Source organism: Scomber japonicus, chromosome 19 (genome assembly GCF_027409825.1).
Source record: "Scomber japonicus isolate fScoJap1 chromosome 19, fScoJap1.pri, whole genome shotgun sequence".
NCBI classification, from domain to species: domain Eukaryota; kingdom Metazoa; phylum Chordata; class Actinopteri; order Scombriformes; family Scombridae; genus Scomber; species Scomber japonicus.
The window spans coordinates 19,319,216-19,343,129 of NC_070596.1; the positions used below are offsets into that span (position 1 = coordinate 19,319,216).

The window sequence follows — 23,914 nt, forward strand, 5'->3', positions numbered from 1 at the left end:
GGCATATGTGAGTGTGAATTGATACCCACTTTAGCACAGAACTTCATCACAAAACCAGCAACCAGCTATTTTAAACACTCCTAAAATGGTAATCTAGGCAGTTTTTTTTTTTTTTTTTTTTACTTGTGACAACAAAATACTCTAAATAAAGGTAATTAATGCCTCATAACAGAAGCTTTTCTCTTTTTTTTTTTTTTTTTTTTAAAACATAGTCATATGAGAATAAAATAACTTAATTTACAATCAATGCATTTGGTTGCTGTAGTTTTTGGGAGAAAGTTTACTGTGCAACCTGAATTTTGAATGTAGTAGTAATATTCAGCCACCAGATGTCAGTATAACGCCAGAGATATAACACGTGTACCACTGTCAGTGAAAAGTGAAGTTTAAAAATTTGTGATACAGAACATTTTTTTGTACAAACTTACTATTACTATTTTTATAGTAGTCATAGTTACCTATATACTCAAATGAACAAACATCTACACATTTTATGTTTCCTACATAAGTTACATACATATGATTTAACTGCTGATTAAGTATAGTACGTTATATGCATTGATATATTAGGTGTCAGTTATGTATTCAAGCACTTTTGCAGAGACACTATGTTGAATTAATTTGTATGTTGTGTGCAAACTTGTCACACTTCAAAAGACTCATCTTAATCAAGCTTGACTTTAAGTAGCTTTAATTTACAATGCTCCTTATTTCTCTACAGTGCTCCACTTCATATCACGCGTCAGTGACTTGAGAGCTGTTTATTTTTGCTTGTGGTAAGGCTGCTGTTTAATTAATGATGCAGGGACCCTGTTGTTGCAGAACAAGGGGAAGTGCAAGTGGGGCAGAAGAACACACTCGCAGACTTGCATAATGTCCACAAAAAATTCTGGGCTACTGTATTGACTAGAGCTGAAAGGTTGGTGGAGTGTGAAGGAGGAAGAGGGAAGCTGATGCAGTTCATCAGTTGGGGCGGGGGAAGAATCATTTCAAGAAAAGTCTGTTTATCCACTTTCTAGCGACCTTTCCAAATTAGGGATTCAATGGAAGCGGAGCAGGCCACAAGTTATTTTGAGCTTCTGAGACCAGCACTCTTCTCTCTCTAAATATTGCTCATGAGGTTCATGTGAGATATTGTATGATAGGCCTTGGTAATAAAGTCATAAGCAACATGATATTTTGTCTCTCTGGTGAGACCACCAGAGAGACAAAGGAAGAGCGTACAGCAGTGTGTGCAGTGCGGACATACTTCTTATCCTCCAGAGCCCTGCAGCACCATCCCTGGTTAGCTGAGATAAGACCTTGTGGTGCCCCTGGCATATCTGTAAATCAATGTGGTCATCATTAGAGGGAGGAAAGGACGGCAGACAGCAGTAGCAGCACACCTGAAGAAGCTGCAGCTGTGGACTGGAGACCAGTATATGCATCATTATTGGGCAAAAGGCCATGATGGGTGACATGAGACTCGCCCCTTTTTTAGTCATTGTGATTCTAAACAAATGTTGACATAAATGATCCTTTGTATTAGGTGATATAGAGGTATTTATACAATATGTGTAGCCTAAAAATGTAGGTGGGCACACTTTTTGAATACATGCAAAAGTGGGAGATAGTAGTCTTCACAGATAAGCTAGTTAAGTGTAATAGACATAATGACAGTGTAATTACAAAGTGTTTACATTTGAATGCAGAGCGGTCACTACAAGGAGTGAAATTGAAGAAAAAATATACCAACAAGCAAGAACCCTGGTGGTACAGCAGCAATAGCTAGTAACTTAGAGTGATTTTTAATTTTAACAATCCTCTTTGTTTCATTACTTACAGTACCTGTCAAAAGTTTGGACACACTTTCTCATTGATGTGAATGGGAAAGTGTGTCCACACGTTTGACTGGTACTGTATATTAGTTGTACTTTTATCATATTCATACTTTTGCCGAGTGAGGTTTGTGTGTGATGTCTTTATTAGGCTCTCTGCTGAAGACTGAATGCCAGGATGCATATTTTCTCTGATAAAGTATGCAACCTCCTGGCCGGTGTTCACTGGACAAACAAAGAAGGGAGCCTGTCTGTTGTTACCAGGGGGTTATTTAGATTATTGCTCAACAGGCTGCTTCACTCTGTGTATGTGTGTGTGTATGTGTGTGTGTGTGAAGGAGCGAGGGAGACAGAGACGGACCGCTTTCCTGGAAATGCCATTCCATTGGTCAAAACACCATAGCAACATAGTTCCACCTATGACAAGGGAGCAGACAGTGGTTTTGAAGGAGTGATGTGAAGCAGAAAGCTACATGAGGGGGAGTCGAGGGGCAGCACCAGGGAGGCGGGGGTATTGGGGTGGGGGAAAGTCTGGGGTCTGTTTTGGCCCGAGGCTCCAAACTCAAATTGAGATTCCACCACACGTATAAACTGTTGTTGAGCTGTGCGATACGCTGTGCACACACTCTATGTCTAACACAAAGGCTGATTCTTCTTCTACAGACATAAGATTTACAGCTTTCATTGGCTAGTAGTCTACGCTTACATGTCTTTGAGTTTGAAATTTGAATATTATTATTATAGTATATTATTATTATTCTCAATCTGTACATTAAAAAACTACAGTTGCTTATATACGTTTAAAAAGTCTGTACAATTGCACAGAAAAACTAAGCAAAAGAAACTGCATTCATGTGCTATATAGTATCTTGCTTTGGATTTCCATGCTGCCTGACGCTAGTGGCATACATTAACTGCACGAGTTGTTGCAGGGTTACAGTTTTTCATTGTTTTTGAAATAGCTGTCACAGAGTCTTTCAATGGGAAAGCCAGAAAACAGAGTGTGACAAGAAACAAAACAAAGACTGGTTTACAATGTATGAAAACGTGCTCTGTACTGTTCGTCACAGTACTGAGCTGCTTATATCAACAAAATATTAACAGCCTAATTATACAAAAAAAGATCAAAACACCAGATACTACTGTGAGAAAATATATGCACAGTTTATTGATGCAAATAGGTGAGGCACACACAAAATAACTCAAATGTATTAATTGTAAGATTGAACCATGTTTCTTGCTGTTAGAAATTCCAGTCATGGACAAAAAAAACTTGTTTGTTAAATTTTTGCCATGCCGGACTTTATTAGGACATTTTTTGTTGGAGATAAAAAGTTTTCTCTGCAGCCTACGCAGGAAAAATAGGAGGCAAAAAACAGGCCCAGCTGCTGCCGTGCCAAGAAAAGCAAATGCACTTGATAATTCACAAAATAAACAAAAATGAATTCCAGTGACAACTACAGGATAACAAATTATAAATATTTTTTAACTGCTGCTCATCATATTCATGGCTTTTTAAGACCTGCTTGGGCTCATTTGTTTGCTCATATCATCTACAAACACTGTACAAACTTGTTTCTAGAACATTCGGTGAAAGGCCAGTTTCACAAAGGACGAATGATCAGTAATATATACATTTGGCTTCGAAGTCACTGTAACATATACAAAGAACAAAAGGCACTGTGACAAATGTCATAACATTTAAATATGTATTAAAAGTAAGCAAAAAACAGGGCATCATCCATTCAGTAGGAGAAATTGCTAATATTGCCAATTGTTTTGTCAATTCAATCAAGTAGTATAGCTTATGAATATTGATTTATATTGTCTGTTTGTTATGCAATTCTGTCCAACAAGGATCATCCTAACTAGCATGTCTACACGTATTCACTATAGAAACTGAATTATTGTGCATTTTTTGTGTGGATGTGTTTAAAGAAAAGTTGAATGTGTGTTGATTACACAATATACAGTACAGCACTGTGTGAATGGCAGACAAGGTGCAACAGTGATAGTCTGCTATTTTTCTCATGGTTTTTATTTAGATATCAGAAAAATTAAGTTAGCTGCACATTTAAAACACAACACAGCAGTACTTTGCAAAGCTGGCTGACAGAATAAGAAATATTATCAACTGTTAGCCTATTCTCAGAGGGAAAATCAGTCAGTTAATATTTAACACACAATACAGTGTTAAACCTGAAACTTTGGTAAGTGTATTAATGAATTATAGATGCTGGTCTATATTCTTTTTTTCACTAGCACAAAGCAATTTTAGTCTATATGAATGTGGCTGTTACAGGAACATCTAAAAACAGGTTTTCACAGGTCATGTCTTTGCTAAGGTGACAGGATACTGTTTGTGTAGAAGAGTGGACGGTTAGGTGGATGCATGACTCTCATGTTAGCTGTGGTGCTAACAGGTGGGCAGCTTCACAGTATCTCATTTTCAGGACAATATGGAGAATACAAAGCACCAAGCTGTCTGTGCCCATCCACAGTGTCTAGACATTGACTTTAACATAATTGGTCTCTCTCGTTCGCACATTCACAAGCTCACACAATACTTTGACTCCACTTGCACACATTTTTAACCCTAAAGTGATTCATCACTTTAGTGAGTACAGCAGTTCAGCAGTATGGCAGAGAGACAGAGGGTGAGCCGAGGAGAAATACTGACAGCACAGCCAATCCTCCAGCTCTGCGTTCCTCTCGGGCTCCAGTGAACGCTCTGCGAACTTCATCATCAGCAGTGCCCGTTTCACGTCGAGCCAGTTGAGGAGGCCCTCGTGACGGGATCCGTCAACGTAGCCTCTCCCATGTCCATGTCTCTCAAACTGCTGCTCCATCAGGTCCTTCCTGGGGCCCCAGAGCAGGCTCTGCAGTATGCGCTTAGCCTCCTGGATGTGGATGCGTTTGATGGGGTCAGGTTGGAGCAGGAGCCGGGCCAGCTTCTGGAGGCCGGCTGAATAAAGGGAGACAGAAGGGATGGAGGGCAAGTCCTCACAGCGGTAGTCTTGCTCCTTCAGAGCTGGACTCACCTCAAATGGGTTGGGTTGGTGGAGGAGCTCATAGATCAAGATTCCAGTCTGGAACTCGTCAAATTTGCGATACTGCGCAGCTGACAGAATCTCAGGGGCCAGTCTGGCGTGGTCACGTTTGATGCGAGGGTCCGCGTTGGTAGAAGCAGCATCCTCAGAGGATCGACGCTTGGCCTTGGCAAAGTTGCTGATGAGGAGCCGCGGCAGGTGACGCTGAGCTTCTACAGCACTTGAACCATTACTGGTGCTTGTGTCACTGGTGCTCTGTTGGGGAAATTGGGGGGGCTGAGTTTGTGCTGCCGCTGACCTGCGGTGATGAGGCACCAACAAAAGATTTTCGAGGCACAGGTCACGGTGTGTGACCCCATGCTCCTTCAAGTGCTCCAGGCCATTGCAGAGCTGCAGGAGGAGGAAGCATATGCGGCGCTCATACACTTCTGGCTGACTCTTATGGAATGCCTCCCACTCCCGAACAAAGTCAGCAGTTGTCTGCTGCGGGATCTCAGGAGTGATGACCACCACTCGCTCTCGGTCTGACTGCTGGCCAGGCGCAGGCGCGGACGACTGAGGCAGTGATGAAGCAGGTGTTGTTGGCAGAGAGACTTGATCGGAGGGCAACATGCTCTGAGGGACACAAGCAAGAAAGTGGCCACAGTCCTGCTGGAGGTTGAAGTGGGGAGGCATGCTCTGCAGCACTGACAGACTGTAGAAATGGCCCTGTTTGGCCTCCGTGGATGGACTCTTACAGATCTGGAGAGGTATAAACACAAAGTGCAAAGGGAGGAGGGAATGAAGCAGGGGAGAAGAAAGGGAACGGGGGGAGGGATTCCACATACAGAGACGGGAAGGGAGGAGAGCCAAGAAACACAAGAAAGGAATTCTTGTTAGTTGGATCCAAGGTCAAAGCCAATTCAGTTCCTGTTCTCATTCAAGTGAAATCAGTTTCATTAATGCAGATTTAAACGTAATCCCTAACTGAAAAGCTTAACAAATAAATAAAGAATAATTTACTTGTAGGCTGACCCGGCTTTTGTTCAACTACTACAGCATCGCAGTGTCTTTTTCAAGCTATTGGAGAATTTTCAACTTTGAGTCAAATCAAAGTTCTCAGTGTGTTGGGATCATAGATATAAGCTCTTTGTGACTAACTGGACTAAATTCTACTTTCATGCAGTTCAAATTTGAGTCAGCAGCACACTGGTAGAAGATGTTAAAATATTTTTTGCAATATACGTATAAAAGAAACAATATATAACTTAAATACATTCTGGGTTTAGATTAAACATGATCATTAGTATTTGTGCTGAATCTGTACTACATGTATGTAGTTTTTGTGTGTGTGTTGGCTTTGACAACAGGGGTTTGTCTGACTGTAAATCCCGCCTGGAATGTAAAGATTAATTGGACCTTGAGATATTAAGCAAGACTACGGGCGCCCGAGCTGTGGCATAACATACTGTACAAACGGCTGCTGCCATGTAAGGACTGGGGGACAAAGGTCAGAGAGACTGAATCCACACCCTTTTTCCTTCTTGTTTACACTTCATGCCCTGAGGGTTTGCGCGTTTTCAGTGGGACCATCCCATCTGTAGCCTTAGAACAAACAAGACCACTGCCCTATTTTAATCTCCTCGTTCTGTCTGTCAAATCCCTGCTTAAAAGATCAATTTACGAAAAGTCACTGTGCAAATTATTCCTTAAAACAACAGAGGAGATAATCTTGCCTGAGTTGTGAGTTGCACACTTGAGAAGAAGCTCTGAGCGGAGAAGATAAACATGAGTTGTACATTAAAAGAACACTATTGTTCACTGCAACAAGCTCCCAAACACAACACATTTGTTTAAGTCCTGTATGACTTATCTTTTGTTCTTAGTTTTCAAAATCGCACATGAAATGAAATGACCGTGTTCTGGAGGTGAACGCAGTTAAATAAAACACGCTTTCAATTCAATACATAAAATACTTGTCAAATCAGGCTCAGTACTTCAGGATTACCTTCACAGCGTAGGAGTTGTTGGGGTCTGAGGCACAGGCAGCAGAGTAGTACACGGCATCTCCTGCAATGCAGCTCGGCTTGTTGGATGTGAGCCTGAACAGAGACCAGTTGCTCTCCTCAAACCTAAGCGAGTTCCTCTGGGAGCGTGTGAAGTGATCCTCACATTTTAGTGCCAGTCGCCGCAGAGATTCAGCGTACAGGCCTCCCAGTTTGGAGTACACGCCCTCCCTACTGTCAATGTTACTCAGGAGGGTCTGGAGCTGCAGGCTAGAGCCCAGATTTGGTGCCAAGCCTGGTTCTGACGCTGAAAAGGGCACACTGAGCTGAGGGGAAGAGGAGCAAGTCACACTGCTTCGGCAGTGGACACCCAGACGCCCGTGGCTCTTCAGCGGCTCATCCAGCGTCCGGGACCTTGAGGGTCGGCCTAGTGGAGTGTGACAGAGCTCCAGAGACTCACTGGAGGAGAAAATGGGTCGTGGGTCAACAGGACTGGACGGTAAACTGCACCGGGAGCTGACATCAGTGGGTCGACACACGTTGGTTTCAGAGCCGGTGAAAGGTAGGCGTGGGTAGGCTCGGACAAATGGTTTTCCGTTTGCATTATCTGGAGCCGACACGGTGCGGTTGACTGTTTTTTTCTGGGGGAGCGGAGGTGGCTGGTTACTTAAGCTGTTAAACAAGGGTGGGTGAGGAGACCCTGGAGCTGAGGCCGCTGGACTGGGAAATGGAGAGGAGCAAGACATGCGTGTAGCATCCCGAGAACCTGAGAAGAAAGAAAAGTATTACATCAGCTAGTCTGCTAGTCATTTATTGAAAATGAAAGTAAGCAATACCATATGATCAAAGTATCAGTCTTGCGCAGTGAACTATCAGTCACAAGTTAACAAATAACACAAATATAACACAAACTCCACATTTCAGAGGATAGAAATGTAAAATCAACTGACATGTCAACTTGGAAAATAGAGACAGACTGACACATACTGACACAGTATATAGCCAGAGACCAAGAGCTTCTTTTCACTGCCTCTGTGAACTCACAAAATATACCCTTTGTCTTTTAGTGTCCTTGTGAGTCAATTTCCTGTAACCTCGCAGTACGCACAGATAACATATTCCAGGGTGACAGCTGTGAATCTGATTTATTTACGACACACTTCCTACTGCGTAGCCCTAGCATGAACACGTACCTCGTTTCCTCAAAAGAGCTGGAAATTTCCATAGTCCAGGACTACAGCTAACAGTCAAAGCATCTTCCATCCAATTCTGATACATTTGTAAATTAAAGACTTAAAAGTTGGAACTTGATATTACTCTAGAAGAGACAGATACTGAGATAATTGTGCAGTTCAGTCCTCCAATAACTGCTTTCATAGTAGGTGGAAGGACTGTAAAGAAGAAGGAAAAAAGGGACGCTGTAGGATGTAGCCAAGCCCTTTTTCCCTCGTTATCAAGAGTCCATAATTATCTCTTCAAACAACATTGCCCAGGAAGTTACAGCAATTACAAGTGTCTGAGCACTGCAGAGGTTTAATGTGAAGGATGACAGTAATTCCTGAAGCAGGGGCACATGCCATTCATTCTGAGCCACGTCTCAGGTTTGTAGAAATCTCCCACTCTGTCCTAAAAATGAACACTGTGGTTTGTCCCTGTCAAAATGTGCACTTGGCAAAAGAGTAAGAGATAAGCTGTCCAAGTGCTGCTATAAAACCTTGCAGCACTCTCTTCCTTCTTTTCACCCGTGTGGCACAGTTTCACTCTTGACAAAGTGCAGCTTTTATGGCTAAAAATGATAATACAGATTCTGAACAGAAACTCAAATTGATAAGATTGACTGGACTTTCACTGTGCAGGTTTCTAGTAGAGCAATCAGATAAATAAATAACCTTAACCTGATTGTACTCACCCGTGTCTACGGTCAGGCTGTCAGTGGAGGCAGTGGGTAGGCTGGCGCTGCCCAGGCCCCGGAGAGATGAAGTAGGACTCTCTACTGACCCTTGTTGGCTACAGCGGTCCAGCTCCATATTGCTGCCACTCATCTTACCACACACTCTATGATGGAGAAAGCAATCAAGAGAGGATAAGTGAATAAGATGGTGCACACAAGCATGTATTTGAGTCATATTTTGGGTTTTTTTATGCATCTGAATGGCTTTCTGTCTATGCATATCCCTCAGTTATTCCAAAATATATTACGGAACCAGCCAAGCTGAACGCAGTGTCCTCCTTTTGTTAATGTATCACTATACTGCGGGAATATTTTCATTTTATCATTGCAGAGTTGTCACACTTCCCCTGGATGTTTTCTTACAATAACTTTCTATTGAGTCCACGTGAAAAAGCACATTGTTTCATTTTGAATGACGGAACAAGTAACGTCAATTGTGATTTCACTTCCTTATTTGAGAGGCTCACTTCTTGATTTTTTTTTTTTTTAACGGCAAAAAAAACAAAAACTTCTCAAAGACATTGCATTGCTTCCAGTCTATCACTGGTAACAATCACTTTATCAATATCTGCCCTTCAAACAGCCACAAAAATAAGATCAATTATCTTTGTTTACTTAACAGAAGCTTTGCATTCTTCTTTTCCAGACTACCTTGACAGCCACTTATAATACCAATGAAAACTGTGCATGAGTCGACTCCCTAATCAAGGTGTCCAATTAGGCTGAGTGACAGCCATTCACTTGTCTCATTATACCCGCTAATGGCTCAGGGAAGCAGGGTCCCATCCCATCCCTTCATCTCTCCTTCCTCTCTTCCATCACAAAATGATTCCTCTATCCATTTATCTGCCGGCCCCTGACTTCAATTCCACCATAAATCAGCGGAACAAACAGATGAGGAGGAGAAAAGGACAGGAGCACAGGGGGGAGACAAAGGGTTAGGGTATTCTCTGTGGGCAGTTAGCTGAAGGATCCGCTATCCTTTTACAGACAAAGCAGACGTGATGAAAGGCAGTGGAAATAGTAAGGTAGAGGGGAATGGTAATGGGCGCAGGGATTACGGGTCTTTGTGTGTGCATGTGTGCGCTTGTGCATGTCTCACTCAAGATCTCTTAGATTTGTATCCAAAACAAGAGATTTTCCTTGGTGAAAGAATGTCAAACTCTGATTATGTCCTGTGGGAGGATGTGCATGACTGAGTATGCCTTCTGAGCAAGGGCATGCTAAAAGGATCCTCAAATTAAGACTTAGAAAGTACAAGTATTTAATCATTTTCACTATTCTAAGTTATTTTCTCAGTTGATTGATTGATAATTTTCTTTAAAAATTGCTGGTTTTGTCTAATAAACTGTCCTAAAATCAAAGATGTTTAGTTTATTGTAATGTAATAGAAGGAAAGGCAGAATAACCTCATTTTTGAGAAGCTGGCACCAGCAATAATATCTTTTTTTTTTCTTGAACAATCACTAAAACAATTAATCGATCATTTTCTGCCAACTGACTTCTCAATTCATTGACTAACTGTTTCAGCTCTAAAAGATCTGATTATCTCCAAACTGATTTCATCATTACATTTCAAAACCCTGACGGTATCCTATAAAATGCACATCAGCGTGACGCAAAAAAACTGTTCATCAGGATTTTATCACTGTGCTTGGAATGCCTATTTTTTGTCTAATCAGCAATTAATAAACATCTTAACTGCCTATTTCCTCAGATGTAATCTCTTCCTCTGCTAGTCTGGTCTACGTGACACATCATGATCATCCTGAACCTGTCAGACAAGGTTTGTGTTTTGCAATCAGCCCCACAATGACAGTCACCGAGTTTTAGAATGTAAACAATCTTGTTGCAGTAAGTAACACACAGGATCTGTTTCTGCACATGCAGTCCTGACGTGCATGCGTGTGTGTGTGTGTGTGTGCGTGTGTGGTGGTAGGTATTAATAAAGCGGTGTGAGAGGAGCTGGGTGGGAACCGATTGGGGTTACAGCTAAGTAGCTACAGATAGAAAGTGTGACCATGTAATGATGCCAGACTGAAATGCAGTGTTGTTGTTGTGGATCAGGTTCACACACACACACACACACACACACATGTGGTTTCACTTCCTGAGTCTTGCTTAGGGTCTTTTCTGTGGTAAATGTAACTAAAAGACAAAGAACATACTGTACATTCGTTAGATCTGTAATGACACACCCACAAGCTACCACAATCTTTCCAGCAGCAATTTTTTGTACAGAAAACTTATTTGAATAAAATAATAATTGAATCCTATTAAAATATTGTATGTAAGGTTATTACACTCAATGCATTAAGTCTGACACCTTATATTTGGGGTGGTATCAGGAACACTTGTACAATGTAAAACAAAACCCTACAACATCCACGCATCAAACACAACCTTTATAACTATTATGTCAAGTTTTTTATGAAACTGTGTCACAGGAACAGATCAACTCTATATGTCAAGGTGTTTCTTTTATGCTCACTAAGGTATTGAATTACTGTTGTATTGTATTACATTTTATTGTGTGTGATTGAGATGCAGTGCATGAAACTATACAGGGCTGAGGAGAATGACACCCATTGTTTCTTTACCCGTGATCGGAGGATAGTAACCATGGCTATAAAGTCATATAAACCATGTCTTTGAAATAAAGATCCATTAATGTTTGACACAAATCCTTATCATGCTACTGCCCCAGCCTTGCCTTGTTATCATCTCCTCTGGAAGCTATCTCTTACCCTTACTCACTGCAATCCACGTTCACAATTTGCACCACATTACACAAAGTTACACACTTTGTCTTTAAACCTATTTCACTTCTCCTTCTCTTCGGCTTACCACTATTTTAATCTTACCAACAGGATGGGCTCAAATAAAAGTTAATCTGAGTATGAAAGGATTGGAAGAGATAAAGAAGAGGGCTTGAAAAAGGCAGGAAATAAAGAAAGAGCAAAAAGTTGACCACATGCCCATCTGTCAATGTGCTATTCAGAGGTCTGTGCTGACTTATGAAGACGCTGTGGTTTTCATATGATCTTCCTGAAACAAGTTCAAACTTTTGCTTTGTATTTTCCTGTGTGAACAAGAGCATCATCATTTTCCTTAACAAGTCTAACGATAGATGTGTGGTCCATTTTAGTGCCATACAAAGGACACAAACAAGAAAAAGTTGCGATCAGATGCCTACCTCATGTTGGGGAGGCAGAGGTCCGTGTTGGTCTGGCGGGCACAAAATGCCCCTGGATCAGACTGGTGGCTCTCTAAAGCCCCGCCATGAGTAGTAACACAACCCTTGCTCCACACGAGTCATATGTGTATTTAAAGTCTCTCTCAGCAAGAACAGCAACAGCACCCATTAGATGTGCAAAATTAAAGCGCCCTTATCTCATATATAGCATTCACTCAAATACCTAGCAGTTCATTTTAGAGCAGCTTTGGGTCTGTCAGACAGCAACAAGATGCTATCTGTATCTGTTCTGCTGCAGAAAAGGGATCGGGATGGCTCTGTGGAGGGAGGGGCAGCACGCCTTGGAACAGTTCTGAGTGCAAAAGGAGATACAAACTCAGTGGGTTTGAAGCCACATGCCTGATCTATAAATTCTAATTCTATTGGCGGCGATCGACTGCCAGGCCGAGACAGTTTGGGAGTTGCCAGGGGCAACAATCTGTTCTGTTAAGCCCCTCCCTTTGGCAATCATCACTGACCACTTGACACGCCTTTCCTACTTACGCACACACTCATGCATGACACACACACACACACACACACACACACACACACACACACACACACACACACACACACACACACACACACACACACACACACACACACACACACACACACACACACACACACACACACACACACACACACACACCTTAAGATGACCTGTAACATCATTTGGAGGTTAAATTGTTGCTCGGAATGAAAGGAGGGAAAATTGGGTGTTTTCCACGGTGATCAAAATCTCTGAAAGGCCGATTTTCCAAACCATCTGTGGCTTTTAAATGATTCAACACATCAAAATGGTGCTTCACAGGGTGCCTGTACATGTGTGTGTCTTTGTATTGTTGAATGTTAGCCATTCATTTCACGCACAAGATCCCCCTCGCTGTTACCAATGAATCTTTTTAGGTTTTGATTGCTTTGCAGACAAGATTGAGATTGTGTTTCCCTGCAGCACATTGATATTCAGCTTCTAATGAACTCATGGTGACCAGGGGCACATGTTTGTTTTCTTTATTAATCCTTTAGTTGCTTGGTCTTTTCAGAAAATTGTGAATGTGAAGCACCATTTCCTAAAGGCCAAGATGCAACCTAATATGTCTTGTTGTGTCCACAGCCCAAAGATATTCAGTTTACTCTCACAGAGGACCAAAGAAACCAGAAAATGTTCACATTTAAGAAGCTGGAAGCAGAATTTTAGCATTTTTTCTTAATTAAAGAATCAAAATGATGAATCCATTATCAAAATAATCTACTAATCATCTGTTAATTGACCAGTCACCTAAGCGACTGATTGTTGCAGCTCAAGACACTTGTTGACTAAACACAGTAAACCCTCTGATAAACTTGGAACACCGGGAAGCCACAACTGTCGCAGGCTGGCTTGAGGCGTGTTCCCACATGTGTCTCAACAAGGTGTATTTTTATCAGCACAGAATGTGTGCAATGTCATAACAGGAGAGATGTGTCCTTGCTAGAATTACAACAAACATAAGGGCCCTTGAAATATGATCAGCAATCTGTGTTTTCGATAGTAACAGTCCCGCTCGGCTTTTGCTGACTGTAGCAGCTCGAGACGGCAGAACATCTGCTTGTCTTGAGGAAGTCACAGTCCTGCGTGCGTTACACCACAACACACCATCTCAGACAAAGCAAAGTTTATTTTGAGAGATCATTTGATGTTCTAATAACTGCGACACACGGCCCCTTCTGTTCCTACTTTGGATAGCTGACTCAGACAGCAAAGTGTATTCTTAGCCTCATGCAGACGCAGGTTAAAGCATGTGCAAATGTTACCGTTAAAAAATGGCCATGTAGGCGAGGAGTCCTCTGTGTAGTAGGTCACAATAGACAGACTCTTGAATAATTGTGAAAAGGTTTAGTGTCTGGTAAGTGATAGAATTAAACACTTTTCAAAATAAGATGTGCATTTCAGCAGCTGCACATCATTCAAACAATGCAAATATGATCATTATTTTGCCCGAAGATGCATCTGAACGCCTGCTAATAACAGCTTTGTCCCTGTATGACAATATCAATGGGACAAGGCCTGTTTTTTTGTTTTTTTATAGTCCTATCTATTGTGCTGCAGCCAAAACAAATTTACAGCAATGTGACACAGCAGGGGGCTATTTAACAGACCCATTTTTTGTGTTAATTAGAATTGAAAAAGTCACATTACTAGCATGAATAGAACAAGGCATGCATTGAGGAGTATGCCGAAACAGTTTGAATGATCATAAGGCGCTAGAATGGAGGCTGATTCAAGGCTGAATAATGATGCAATGAAAGGAGAAGGCACAGTAAGATTCACACAGATGACTGCAGTGAGATGCATGCACAGTATGTGCAGATATGCGCAGTCACAGGCAATATACTGTAGCTTATAATTCCATAAGCAGCACCAGCACTATAAATAGCCTCAATAGAGAGCAAAATGCATTTATGCTTTTAGAGTAAGTGCATGTTATAAGTGCTAAATTATGTAATATAATGAAACCACAGTGTCATCGCTGAATTGCAGTCCTATTAATGCTAATGCAAGTTACTGGTAGGGAACTGAAGGACAGGCACGCAAATATGAGATATAATGGGTAGTTCAAGTTTGATAAATACATAGCATTCATCTGAGTCAGTGTATAGTCTGCTAGTGTGTAATTAAACCTCTATTTTTATAGCAGAGCTGCTTTATTGTAAACAATATTTAGGACACATTCTCATGGTGGCTGGTGTATTTAGCATAAATATATATCATACAGATGAATAAAATGTTAAAAGCATGGCGAAATAAGTATAGTTGATGAATCTGGGAAAAACTAAAACTAATTTAAGACCAAGTTGATTTCCTCCATTTGTCTTCACCCCGCCCCCCTCCCCCTTTTCAAGGCTTCACATAGTAATGAGTCAATTGTCAGAAAATAATTGGTGACAATTTTCCTATTCAATTAATCATTTAAATGCATCTGCCAGTTACAGCTACTGAAATATTGAAATCACCCTTTCTCTGCTTTCTATTATGAATGCCTGTAAGTTTGAGTGTTTGTAAAACTGTGTAAGCAATGTTAAGGCCTCACTATGGGGCCAACTATGCTGTAATTGGCATTTTGTCATTATTTTTGACATTTTATTGACCACATGATTAACTGAAAGAAATAGTAAACCAATAATTACATCATTTAAATATGTATCATCAATATATCTTCAATATACAGTAGCTTTAACTAGATACCACTGCACTATCCTATTTGAAGGTTAATAATTGGGTGTGTACACACAAAAATGTTTCTTACCTATGCAATTTCTTGGGTGGGGGAGGTGGTGGATTGGACTCATGGTTGGCAGCTCCTTTCCCGACTGCCAGCAGCTCTGATGAGCCGTCATGCAACGGTTGCTTGGCCGGCATGCTCCCGTTATGCTTGCCCTCCTCCTCTGCACCGGTGCCCTCGGTCTCCCCCTGACAGGCACCATTGTTGTGGGCAGCCGGGGGGGCCGTGCCTGGCTCTGTCATCGGAGGGGGGCTGCTGTGGGCCTTCCAGTCCTTGGACTCCTTCCAGACAGCGGCACCATTGACCAGGCTTGTCACCCGAGAGGTTGTCCCCGGGTTGGCAGGCAGCTTCTTCTTCTCCCCCTCCTTCCGCTCTCTCTCCTCCTCCTCCTCCTCTTCCTCAATGCAACAGTTCCAGCCAGAACTGTGGTGGTGGGGCTTGAGCCAGCGTTCAGATGCCACACTGTGGTTCTCTGTATGAACCTTGAAGTGCCCTTCTCTAGCAGAGACGAGGAAAAGCATGGGGAGATCAGGGAGAGGGACAGGAGACGAGATGGACGGCGAGAGGCTGGAGGTGCCCAATTTGGGGAGTTCAGGAAGAGACCCTAGAGAAGACAGGGATGGAGAGAGGCTGGAGGTGCCCAGTTTGGGGGAGCGGCTAGTCCTCTTTGGGGGAATGGGCGGGCTAGATTGAGGCTTGGGATGGAGAGTGGGGTTTAGGCTGGCTTCTGTGATCAAGGAGGGTGCACTGTGGCTTGGGCTGGGCCAGCGGAAGGCTGGGCTGCTGGGGTCTTTACGTGCTGTGGGACTAAAATTGCATTGGGTGCTGACAGCAGAATCGGGGCTGCTCAGGTAAAAAGTCCTGTTGTTCTCCTCTGTGTGAGCAGCCATCACAGTGATAGTGGCCCGCTGACTCTCTCCTGAAAGCTCAGCCTCAGTCTGGTTTGGCGACTCTGGATGGGATTGTACGCCAGTTCCTTGCGACCTGCGCTTTTTCTTGGTGCTCTCTGCATAAATGGGTTCTGTGTCTGACTGTCCACTGGGAGAATTGGGCGCTGAATGTGAGCTACCCATGGTTGGTGGGCTTTCAGGGCTCCCTGACCTGACTTGTCTCCCTCCTGAACCCTCTGTCCCTAAAAGTGAATCTGTACTACTACGATAAGAACAAGAGGAGTCTGATAGGCTAGTCTGTACAGACAGGACGGTGGGAGAGTGGAGGGATGATTGAGGATTGTGGCTGGTGTTGTGCACGCTTACAGCTGTGATAGAGGAAGTGATGGAAGTGCTGGATGTCTTAGTGGTGAGAGCACCAGTGGTCCCACAGCTAATACCATTGCTATGGATTGTGGCAGGACTGGAAGGGACAATATCCACAGTGAAAGGTATTTCCACAGATGCCTGATGGGCCTCAAGATAATTTGCCTTGTTAGTCACACCACTTCCATTATAAGTGCTCTTGGTTCTGGTGGTGGTCGTACTATTGTGCTGCCTACAGGTGTCTCCATTGGCATTTTTCTTTAAACCCTGAGAACCTCTGCCCTCTTCCTGGGTGACAAAGATGTTGCTGATGATCATGGAGTCTTTAGGCAGGATGTTGGGGGACAAGGACAAGCAGTTGTCGTAGTCCATCTTGGTTTCTGGACTCTGAAGAACCGCATCGTTATGGGCCTTGTTGCAACCATTGCTATCAATGTAAAGAGACGACAAGCCCAACAGCTTCTTCAGGCCCAAACACTCAACTGGGCTCTTTGTGTTCTCCTGTCACACATAAATATGGGCATTCATTAAAGATCATATTCGTTATTCAAGACATTAAGAAACTTTGACACAGAAAAAAGAGAATCACCTGCTCAATGTTCATGTTGACATCAGTCATCGACTCGTTGGTGTCAAGGCTCATCATAGTGGGTTTGACAGCGATGGTTGGCTTGCTGTAGGGTGACGGTGACGTCACTCCAGCTTCTTCACCACCTCCCAGGCTGCTCTTCTTCAGACAAGCAGCTGGCGCGCTGCCATCCAGGCTACCGTCAGTCTTGTGCGCACTAAGCGGGTGGAAGCAGTTCTTACAAGAGCCGGGTTTCCACACGTGTTCTGCAAAGTCACTGCACGCTGACATCTTTGTTTGCTAAATCAGGTTAGGTCAGAAGTGGCTGTGGAGTGATCCGGCAGATATGTGATGAACTCTCATGGCTGACCATCAGAAGGTTGCAACGTCACAAGATGTAGATCACAAGGTAGTATGTGGAGGAGAGAGAAAGAAGAATGCGGTACATTGTTAAAATAAAGAAGTCACAATGTCTATGTTATCACTTTTTGCCCATATTATAATCATAGTCTGTAATACATAAGAACTGAGACTAATCTAAAGATGCCATTTCTTCTTCCTTGCAACTAAACTTTAAATTTTCACAGCTCCAAACTGTTTAAGAGACTGCTCGATATTGGTACAATATTGGCCCTATATTGACCTTATGAGTATAGGTCAATATAGACCTACTGATAAATATGCAAAAATAGTGACAATGCCCATTATAATTTCACAGAATCAAAGGTCATAGGTTCCATGGTCTTGTTTTGCCCAACCCAGAACCCCAAAATATTCAATTTATTACCATGTTTGAAAAAGACAAGCCTTAAGTTGTTACATTTGAGAAGTTGACCATTATATGATTACCGGAACAGTTGCCTTCGTCGATCAACTAATCGTTGTGGCTCTGTAAATTAATGTAGTCTTACTGGGTTGCAGACTCAGTTTTACTGCCATAGCAACCCCTGACTCAAGTTACCTCACATAAAATGTGTTGATTCTAAGCAATTAGCTACAAAGATTTTCAATATAGGAAAAAGGAGGTACTGTTTGGTATCCAGATACAATTAGATGATGTATTACATTCAATTTTGGAAGAGAAAGTTGGATCGGTACATACCTAATTTTCTTTTTTTAAGTTGAGATGCATTCACTTGTATAATGATCTGTAACAAAATAACTGAAATTTATAACAGAAAGTAAATGACAAAAAGTTTAAACATCTACTTAAAAATGTGACGACAGTGATGAGGAAATCTGGGCTGACAAGTGTTTCCGAGGTCCTAGAAGACCCCCGTTAGGATTTAAGTGTCATCCGCAGATGTAACTCAAGAAGCCCCGGTGTATGCTGTGCTGCTTGTTCCCATGGCCTCCTAAATTAGAGGGTATGTGGTTTCTGCTCAACCAAAGGGCCTGCCTGTGTGAGCCTAGTGACATAAAAGCCCTCCAGAGTCCTCTGCAGCCCCCAACATGCTAGAAGAAGACGGAGGAGCCTCAAGCACCCCGGAGGTCGGAATGTCAGGAATGTCTAAAGGCGCAAGTCTCACCAGGGTGAATCTCACACTCACGACAACCTACCTTCCCCCTTCACCACACACAAACACACACACACACACACACTCAAACTCAAACCTCCCACTCCGCATGCGTGTCCTCGTTCTCTCACAAACAAACTGACCCACACACCTCCTTCCTCTCTCTCTGTCTGTCTGTGTCCTGTTTAACTGGACTGACAGTGAGAGGATCAACACCATTTCAGAGAGATCATTTGTTTCCTCACATCTGGGTGTCCCTCTTTATGTTCTTTACACAGCTTTAATTGCCTCTCAACAAGGTGCTGCAATGGTACACAGCAGCATTAGCCCATCTTCTAGACTCATTATCTGGGAAAAAAACAGAGCAAGTCCTCCCCAAAGACACTGATGAAAGGTATATATACACAGTATCCGTTACAAAATATGATTTATTGTGAAACATTACTAGGTATTACATTAGCCACAATGACTCTTGTTTATTGACCAAAAGTATTAGAGTAGGGATTATTTTCATTATCGATTATACCAGTTATTTTCATGATGAATCAATTGGTCAATGAAACATCAGAAAATGGGGGAACACACCTGTCACAGTATCCTGAAGTCCAGTGTCTTCAGATGTCTTATTTTGTCCAACCAACAGTCAAAATGTTTCTTCATTTTGTGTCTATTGATTAATCTATTAAGTGACTTATCATTGCAGCTCTAGACTAGAGCAAAATGTCTGTGATTGTAGAGACCTGTGTTAAGACTTGGCTCCAGAACAACAACCTTTGCGATCTACTAAGCCTAAAGGAATGAAGAGTTTTCCTGTTAGTAAAGATAATACATGTTTACATTTTTCTTTTTTCTGTCTGACTCAGTTTGGGCAGGAAAGCACCCACCAACCCACTGTTTGTTTAACCGTTCCTGCAACAACAGAGGAAACTGAGCCTTGCCTAACATCTTATAGCATTGTGCATGAGTCACATGAAGCGATGACTGATTTGAGACGCATAGATCATTAGGCTGGGAGGGATAGTTCTCTAGGAGATTTGCTGCCAGTCAAGAGCATGGCTCGAAGGTTTTAATGGGACAATCAGGCAATTACAAAGCAGAGCAATAGCTAGACCAAACTGACAGGGACAGACAGATCTGTTGTTTCACTCCCCCAGCAGGGAATCAATGACAACAACAGAGCTGGGCACGTGGGAGGTTCATCCGAAATGTCCAACATTTTTGTGCTCTGCCTGTATTCTCCAAACAAGACTCCAACTACAACTCAGTTTAGGTTTATTCTGGCTCTAGTTCGACATGTTCAGCTTGTTTGAACAGAGATTGACCCTGCTTGCCCACATTCCCCACACCTTCTCAAGCTCAAGGTTCAATATTTCTCACTTCCTCTTGTAAAACACACACACACACACACACACACACACACACACACACACACACACACAGGCCATAAACACCAGACCTTCAGCCATATGATAAATTCAAGCTGTATAAAACACAGACTATGACAAATATCTCATGAGCATGTTAGAAGTCGGAGGCTAGAAAAAAATAAGATGAGTTTGAGGAAAATTGACTTGAGGAGGGTGGATGTTGGTCTTGCTAAAAGTGATGAGGAATTTACAGTTCTGGGCAATCTAGTGCAGACATTATGAAAGGCTTCAAGTCACAAGCTCTCATATCCTCATGGCCTTTGTATATACTGTGAAAATCACATTGTCGCTTGGCCACTAGATGTCTCAAAAAGCAATTTTGCTGAGAAATCAAAATCCATTATGGTCCTAATCTGAGGAACTCTTACCATTATATCCTTTGTCTAGAAGCCTAAATTACATGTCTGTTTCTCTCTTTAAAAAATGAGGGTGGGGGGGCAGGTATGCTTTGAACCAGCAGGCTGTCATGCATTGAAGAAAGCAATCAGGCTAGAATATTAAGAATGCATGGCAACAGTTTAATTGAACCACAAATGACTATAAGACAGTAAAGGTAGAAGTTAGATGGCTTTTCAACAATGTACAGCTGGTCAAACCGCACTTTGTCTGAATTCATCTGCAGCAGTATGCAACCAAGCAGCAGCAGAAGCAGCAGGCACGTGTGCCCCCACCTAAACACACCAGCCAGCACGAGCGCGCACGAGCGCATGCACGTGCGAGCAATAGGACAGCCTTTATGAAGCATAGGTCATCCCATTGTTATTGTTATAGGGCTACTGTAACATAATTCAGTGCATTAGCCACATGACTGCTTTTTACAGAACTGCTGTGCAATTCCAGAAAAAGCACTTAATTGGATGAAGTGGAAAAACAAAGCTTAGTCATTCATCATCAAATTAATTAGACAACTTGTAATTAACATGATGGTCTGATAACCAGGTCACATCAGCGGAGTCACCCTCTTTGAATATTCATTATTTTACATTTGTCACGCTTGGTCATTCATTCAGAACAACCTGTTTTTGTTCGGGAGTGGGCAGGAATTTCCGCCAAAACTTTTGAGAAATACCCCAAAACTTCCACCTAAACATATCAGCTGTATGTTTTTAGTAGCACCTGTTTTACCACAAACACGTCACGGGTTAAATACAATGCAATATTTGTTTGGACTTCCGTTTTTTTCATTTGATAAATAAAGATATAGCCGAGCACTTGTTTCAACCGCTGACAAATTTGGCTGGAAAGACCCTTTATGTCCTCTTAATATGAAGGAACTGACAAGAAATTGTTACATTTTCTTTACGTATATTAAGTAAAACAAATATAAAGGCTAGACCATGTAACAGTCGCCGAACCAATAAAATGGGTGTATAGCTGAAGAAGGTAAGACGACAGCTACAATGTAACCATGTAGCCAAGGTTATATACTGCTTACTGGCTGCTTACCTGCTCTGACTTTCTCTTCCCTGGCAACACAATCACCACAAAAAAAATTAAATAGACAAAAATTGAAGAAAAGTCAGCCGGAGCTTTTCTTCTGATTCCAGCAGAAGCCGATATCCGTGTGTCTTCTCGTATCCCACATGCGACAGGTGAATGAGCCGGGAGACTATGCTGCAGGCTGGTTTCGGCTCCAGCCAGGCACGCTGCTGCTGCTGCTGCTGCTGCTGTTTCTGTTTCTGCTGCTGCTGCTGTGTGTGCAGAGGTGGAGCAGGAGGAGTTCTCTGCAGCAGCAGCGTGGAGGGAGCACAAGGAGGTGGGAGGAGCTCCTACTAACCATGCAGTCTGGCCAGTGGCCACCTCATGGATTTCCACCAAGGTTTTTTGTCTCACCAGCTGTCAAGAGAATGTTTTTTTTTTAATTTTTAGTTTATTAGCAGACATTTTTACATGATTCTGCAAGAACTGCAAATCTCAATTTAAAGGATGGGTTCATGATGTTTCAAGTCTGTCTTAAATCAATAGTGTCAAGTCTCTGTATGAACATTGAAAACTGGTTCCTTATATTCATTCATAAAGTCCTTGTTTTGTGCAAAAACAAACAAAATCCTAACTTTAGCTCAGCCTGATATGAGGCTTCAACAGTCTGGGTTATATGAATCAACTGGATGTTTTCCAAAGTTAGTCTTTTTAGTACAAAATTCACTCTTTGTGCTTCTGTCCCTCCATCACAGCTCATTACCGAAATACTGTTCAGAGGAACACAAAGTAGGATATCAGTGCCAAAAACACAGAAGCTTTGGAAGATATCCATTTGATTATCTAACTCAGACTGCTGGAACCTCATATTATCTTCAGATAAACTTTGGACTGTGCATTTTGTCTTCCATCACTTTCACTGGAAGCACATGAGGAAATCAATTTTAATGGTTCATATGAACAGGAGGAATGATTACAGTGAAAAAACCCCTCTTTATTGTTTTATATGGCTACCTGATTATTATTTTAAGAAAGACTTGAAATGCAAACGTATCCTTTAAGGCTACAAATGATGCATGGTCTCGCTGAAAGAAATCAAACACTTCATGGTTAAAACTCTGCTGGCCTGTGCAAGTTTACTCTGCAAGTAATCAGTTTTAATCAGGAGCCCTTTGATGTGTGGGGAAGGTGGACATGTACATACTTCTCTGGGTTTTTCTGCCCCCTCCCTCCCGCTACCCCCTGGGCTGCTCCTGCTTCTGTTCATCACGGCCCGGGTGACAGAGTGATAGAAAAACAGTGCTACTGAGCCAGGCCGGACCCCTGCTGCTTTCCATTACAGGCAGCAAAAGGAGAGGCAAAGCTCACAAAGTGACAAACACAGCCGCTGTGTTGGATGAAGGCAGTCATCCATAGAGATTAACCTTTTAGAGAGGGTTGTCCTCTTATGTCTTACTGGGAAATAACACTGAAACAAGGTTTTATCTGATGGCTTCTTAACTCATTTAAACACAGCCACTTGAAACATCACCAGATTGTGCTCTCTTTCATTTCATGCTGTCTGTTTTGCTGCTTTTATCTGTGTTCTCTTAGTTTCCCTCAGTCACAAGGAGGCAAGTTATTAAAAGATGGAGAGAAGCAGTTTCTTTTTTTTCAGACTCCACTGAAAATGTTCAGTAGCTCTGGATCTGTCAACCCACAAGTTAGGTAGTTCTTCCCTGCACTGCGAGACTGGTCTGTAGGACACATCCATGCATATGAATCGATTGGACACAGAACCCAGCAGCTTCCTGAAGCTCACAGAAGGATTTATAGCAGCGCTGAGACAATCAGCATAAGTGGCACAGCAAAGCCTGGATCCAGGAAAAGTGATATCTTTTACAAGACCACCTGTTGAATTTGGAAAGAGTGGCAATCCTCTCAAGAGGATTACAGTTTGTTGCATTGTATCTATTTTTGGCAGTGGAGCTTGTAATAATTCTGCTAATGGGGTAATTCAAATAGCTTGTGCTTTGCATAAAAGTATGGAGGGAAGTTTGGGAAGCTTTCTAGACACATTCATCTTTTATCACGCTCGCTTAAATTATGAAGGGAATCAGAACCACTTAATGTTCATCTGGCTGGTTATGAGATTCCCTGTCCGCTATGCACGCTGATGAATTAGCAGTTTGTTGACTGATGCTGCAGGATGTGGTGAGTGTTATTGTGTGTGTGTGTGTGAGAGAGAGAGAGACACAGCGCAACGCAAGGATGCTGTTGGAGAAGAGCCAATCACAAACTCCCAGCCAGATACAGTGTCAGTAGCATGAAATATGAGCAGCACTGACAGCTCTACGTGATGTATGATGTTTGCACCTCTGTTGGTGCCATTCTGCATCATAAATACTAGCAAACAAATACACAGTAAGTCGATTAAAAAT

The 23,914-nt window shown here is 42.3% G+C and overlaps 1 protein-coding gene across 2 annotated transcripts; it reads right to left on the bottom strand.

Annotated features, from left to right (window-relative positions):
* Positions 1 to 2,977: 2,977 nt before the first annotated feature.
* LOC128380537 (inactive tyrosine-protein kinase PRAG1-like) lies at positions 2,978 to 21,735 on the bottom strand. 2 transcript variants are annotated; one of them, XM_053340393.1, is made up of 7 exons: positions 21,522 to 21,735; positions 18,234 to 18,279; positions 17,153 to 17,496; positions 15,332 to 17,064; positions 8,762 to 8,907; positions 6,855 to 7,618; positions 2,978 to 5,608 (listed from the first exon to the last, which is right to left on the bottom strand). In XM_053340393.1, exons 3-7 carry the CDS (start codon positions 17,420 to 17,422, stop codon positions 4,427 to 4,429), a joined length of 4,095 nt encoding a protein of 1,364 aa, XP_053196368.1. In that variant the 5' UTR covers positions 17,423 to 17,496; positions 18,234 to 18,279; positions 21,522 to 21,735; the 3' UTR covers positions 2,978 to 4,426. The 2 variants fall into 2 exon arrangements, with proteins under 2 accessions (XP_053196368.1, XP_053196369.1); XM_053340394.1 differs by lacking the exon at positions 18,234 to 18,279.
* Positions 21,736 to 23,914: the final 2,179 nt, after the last annotated feature.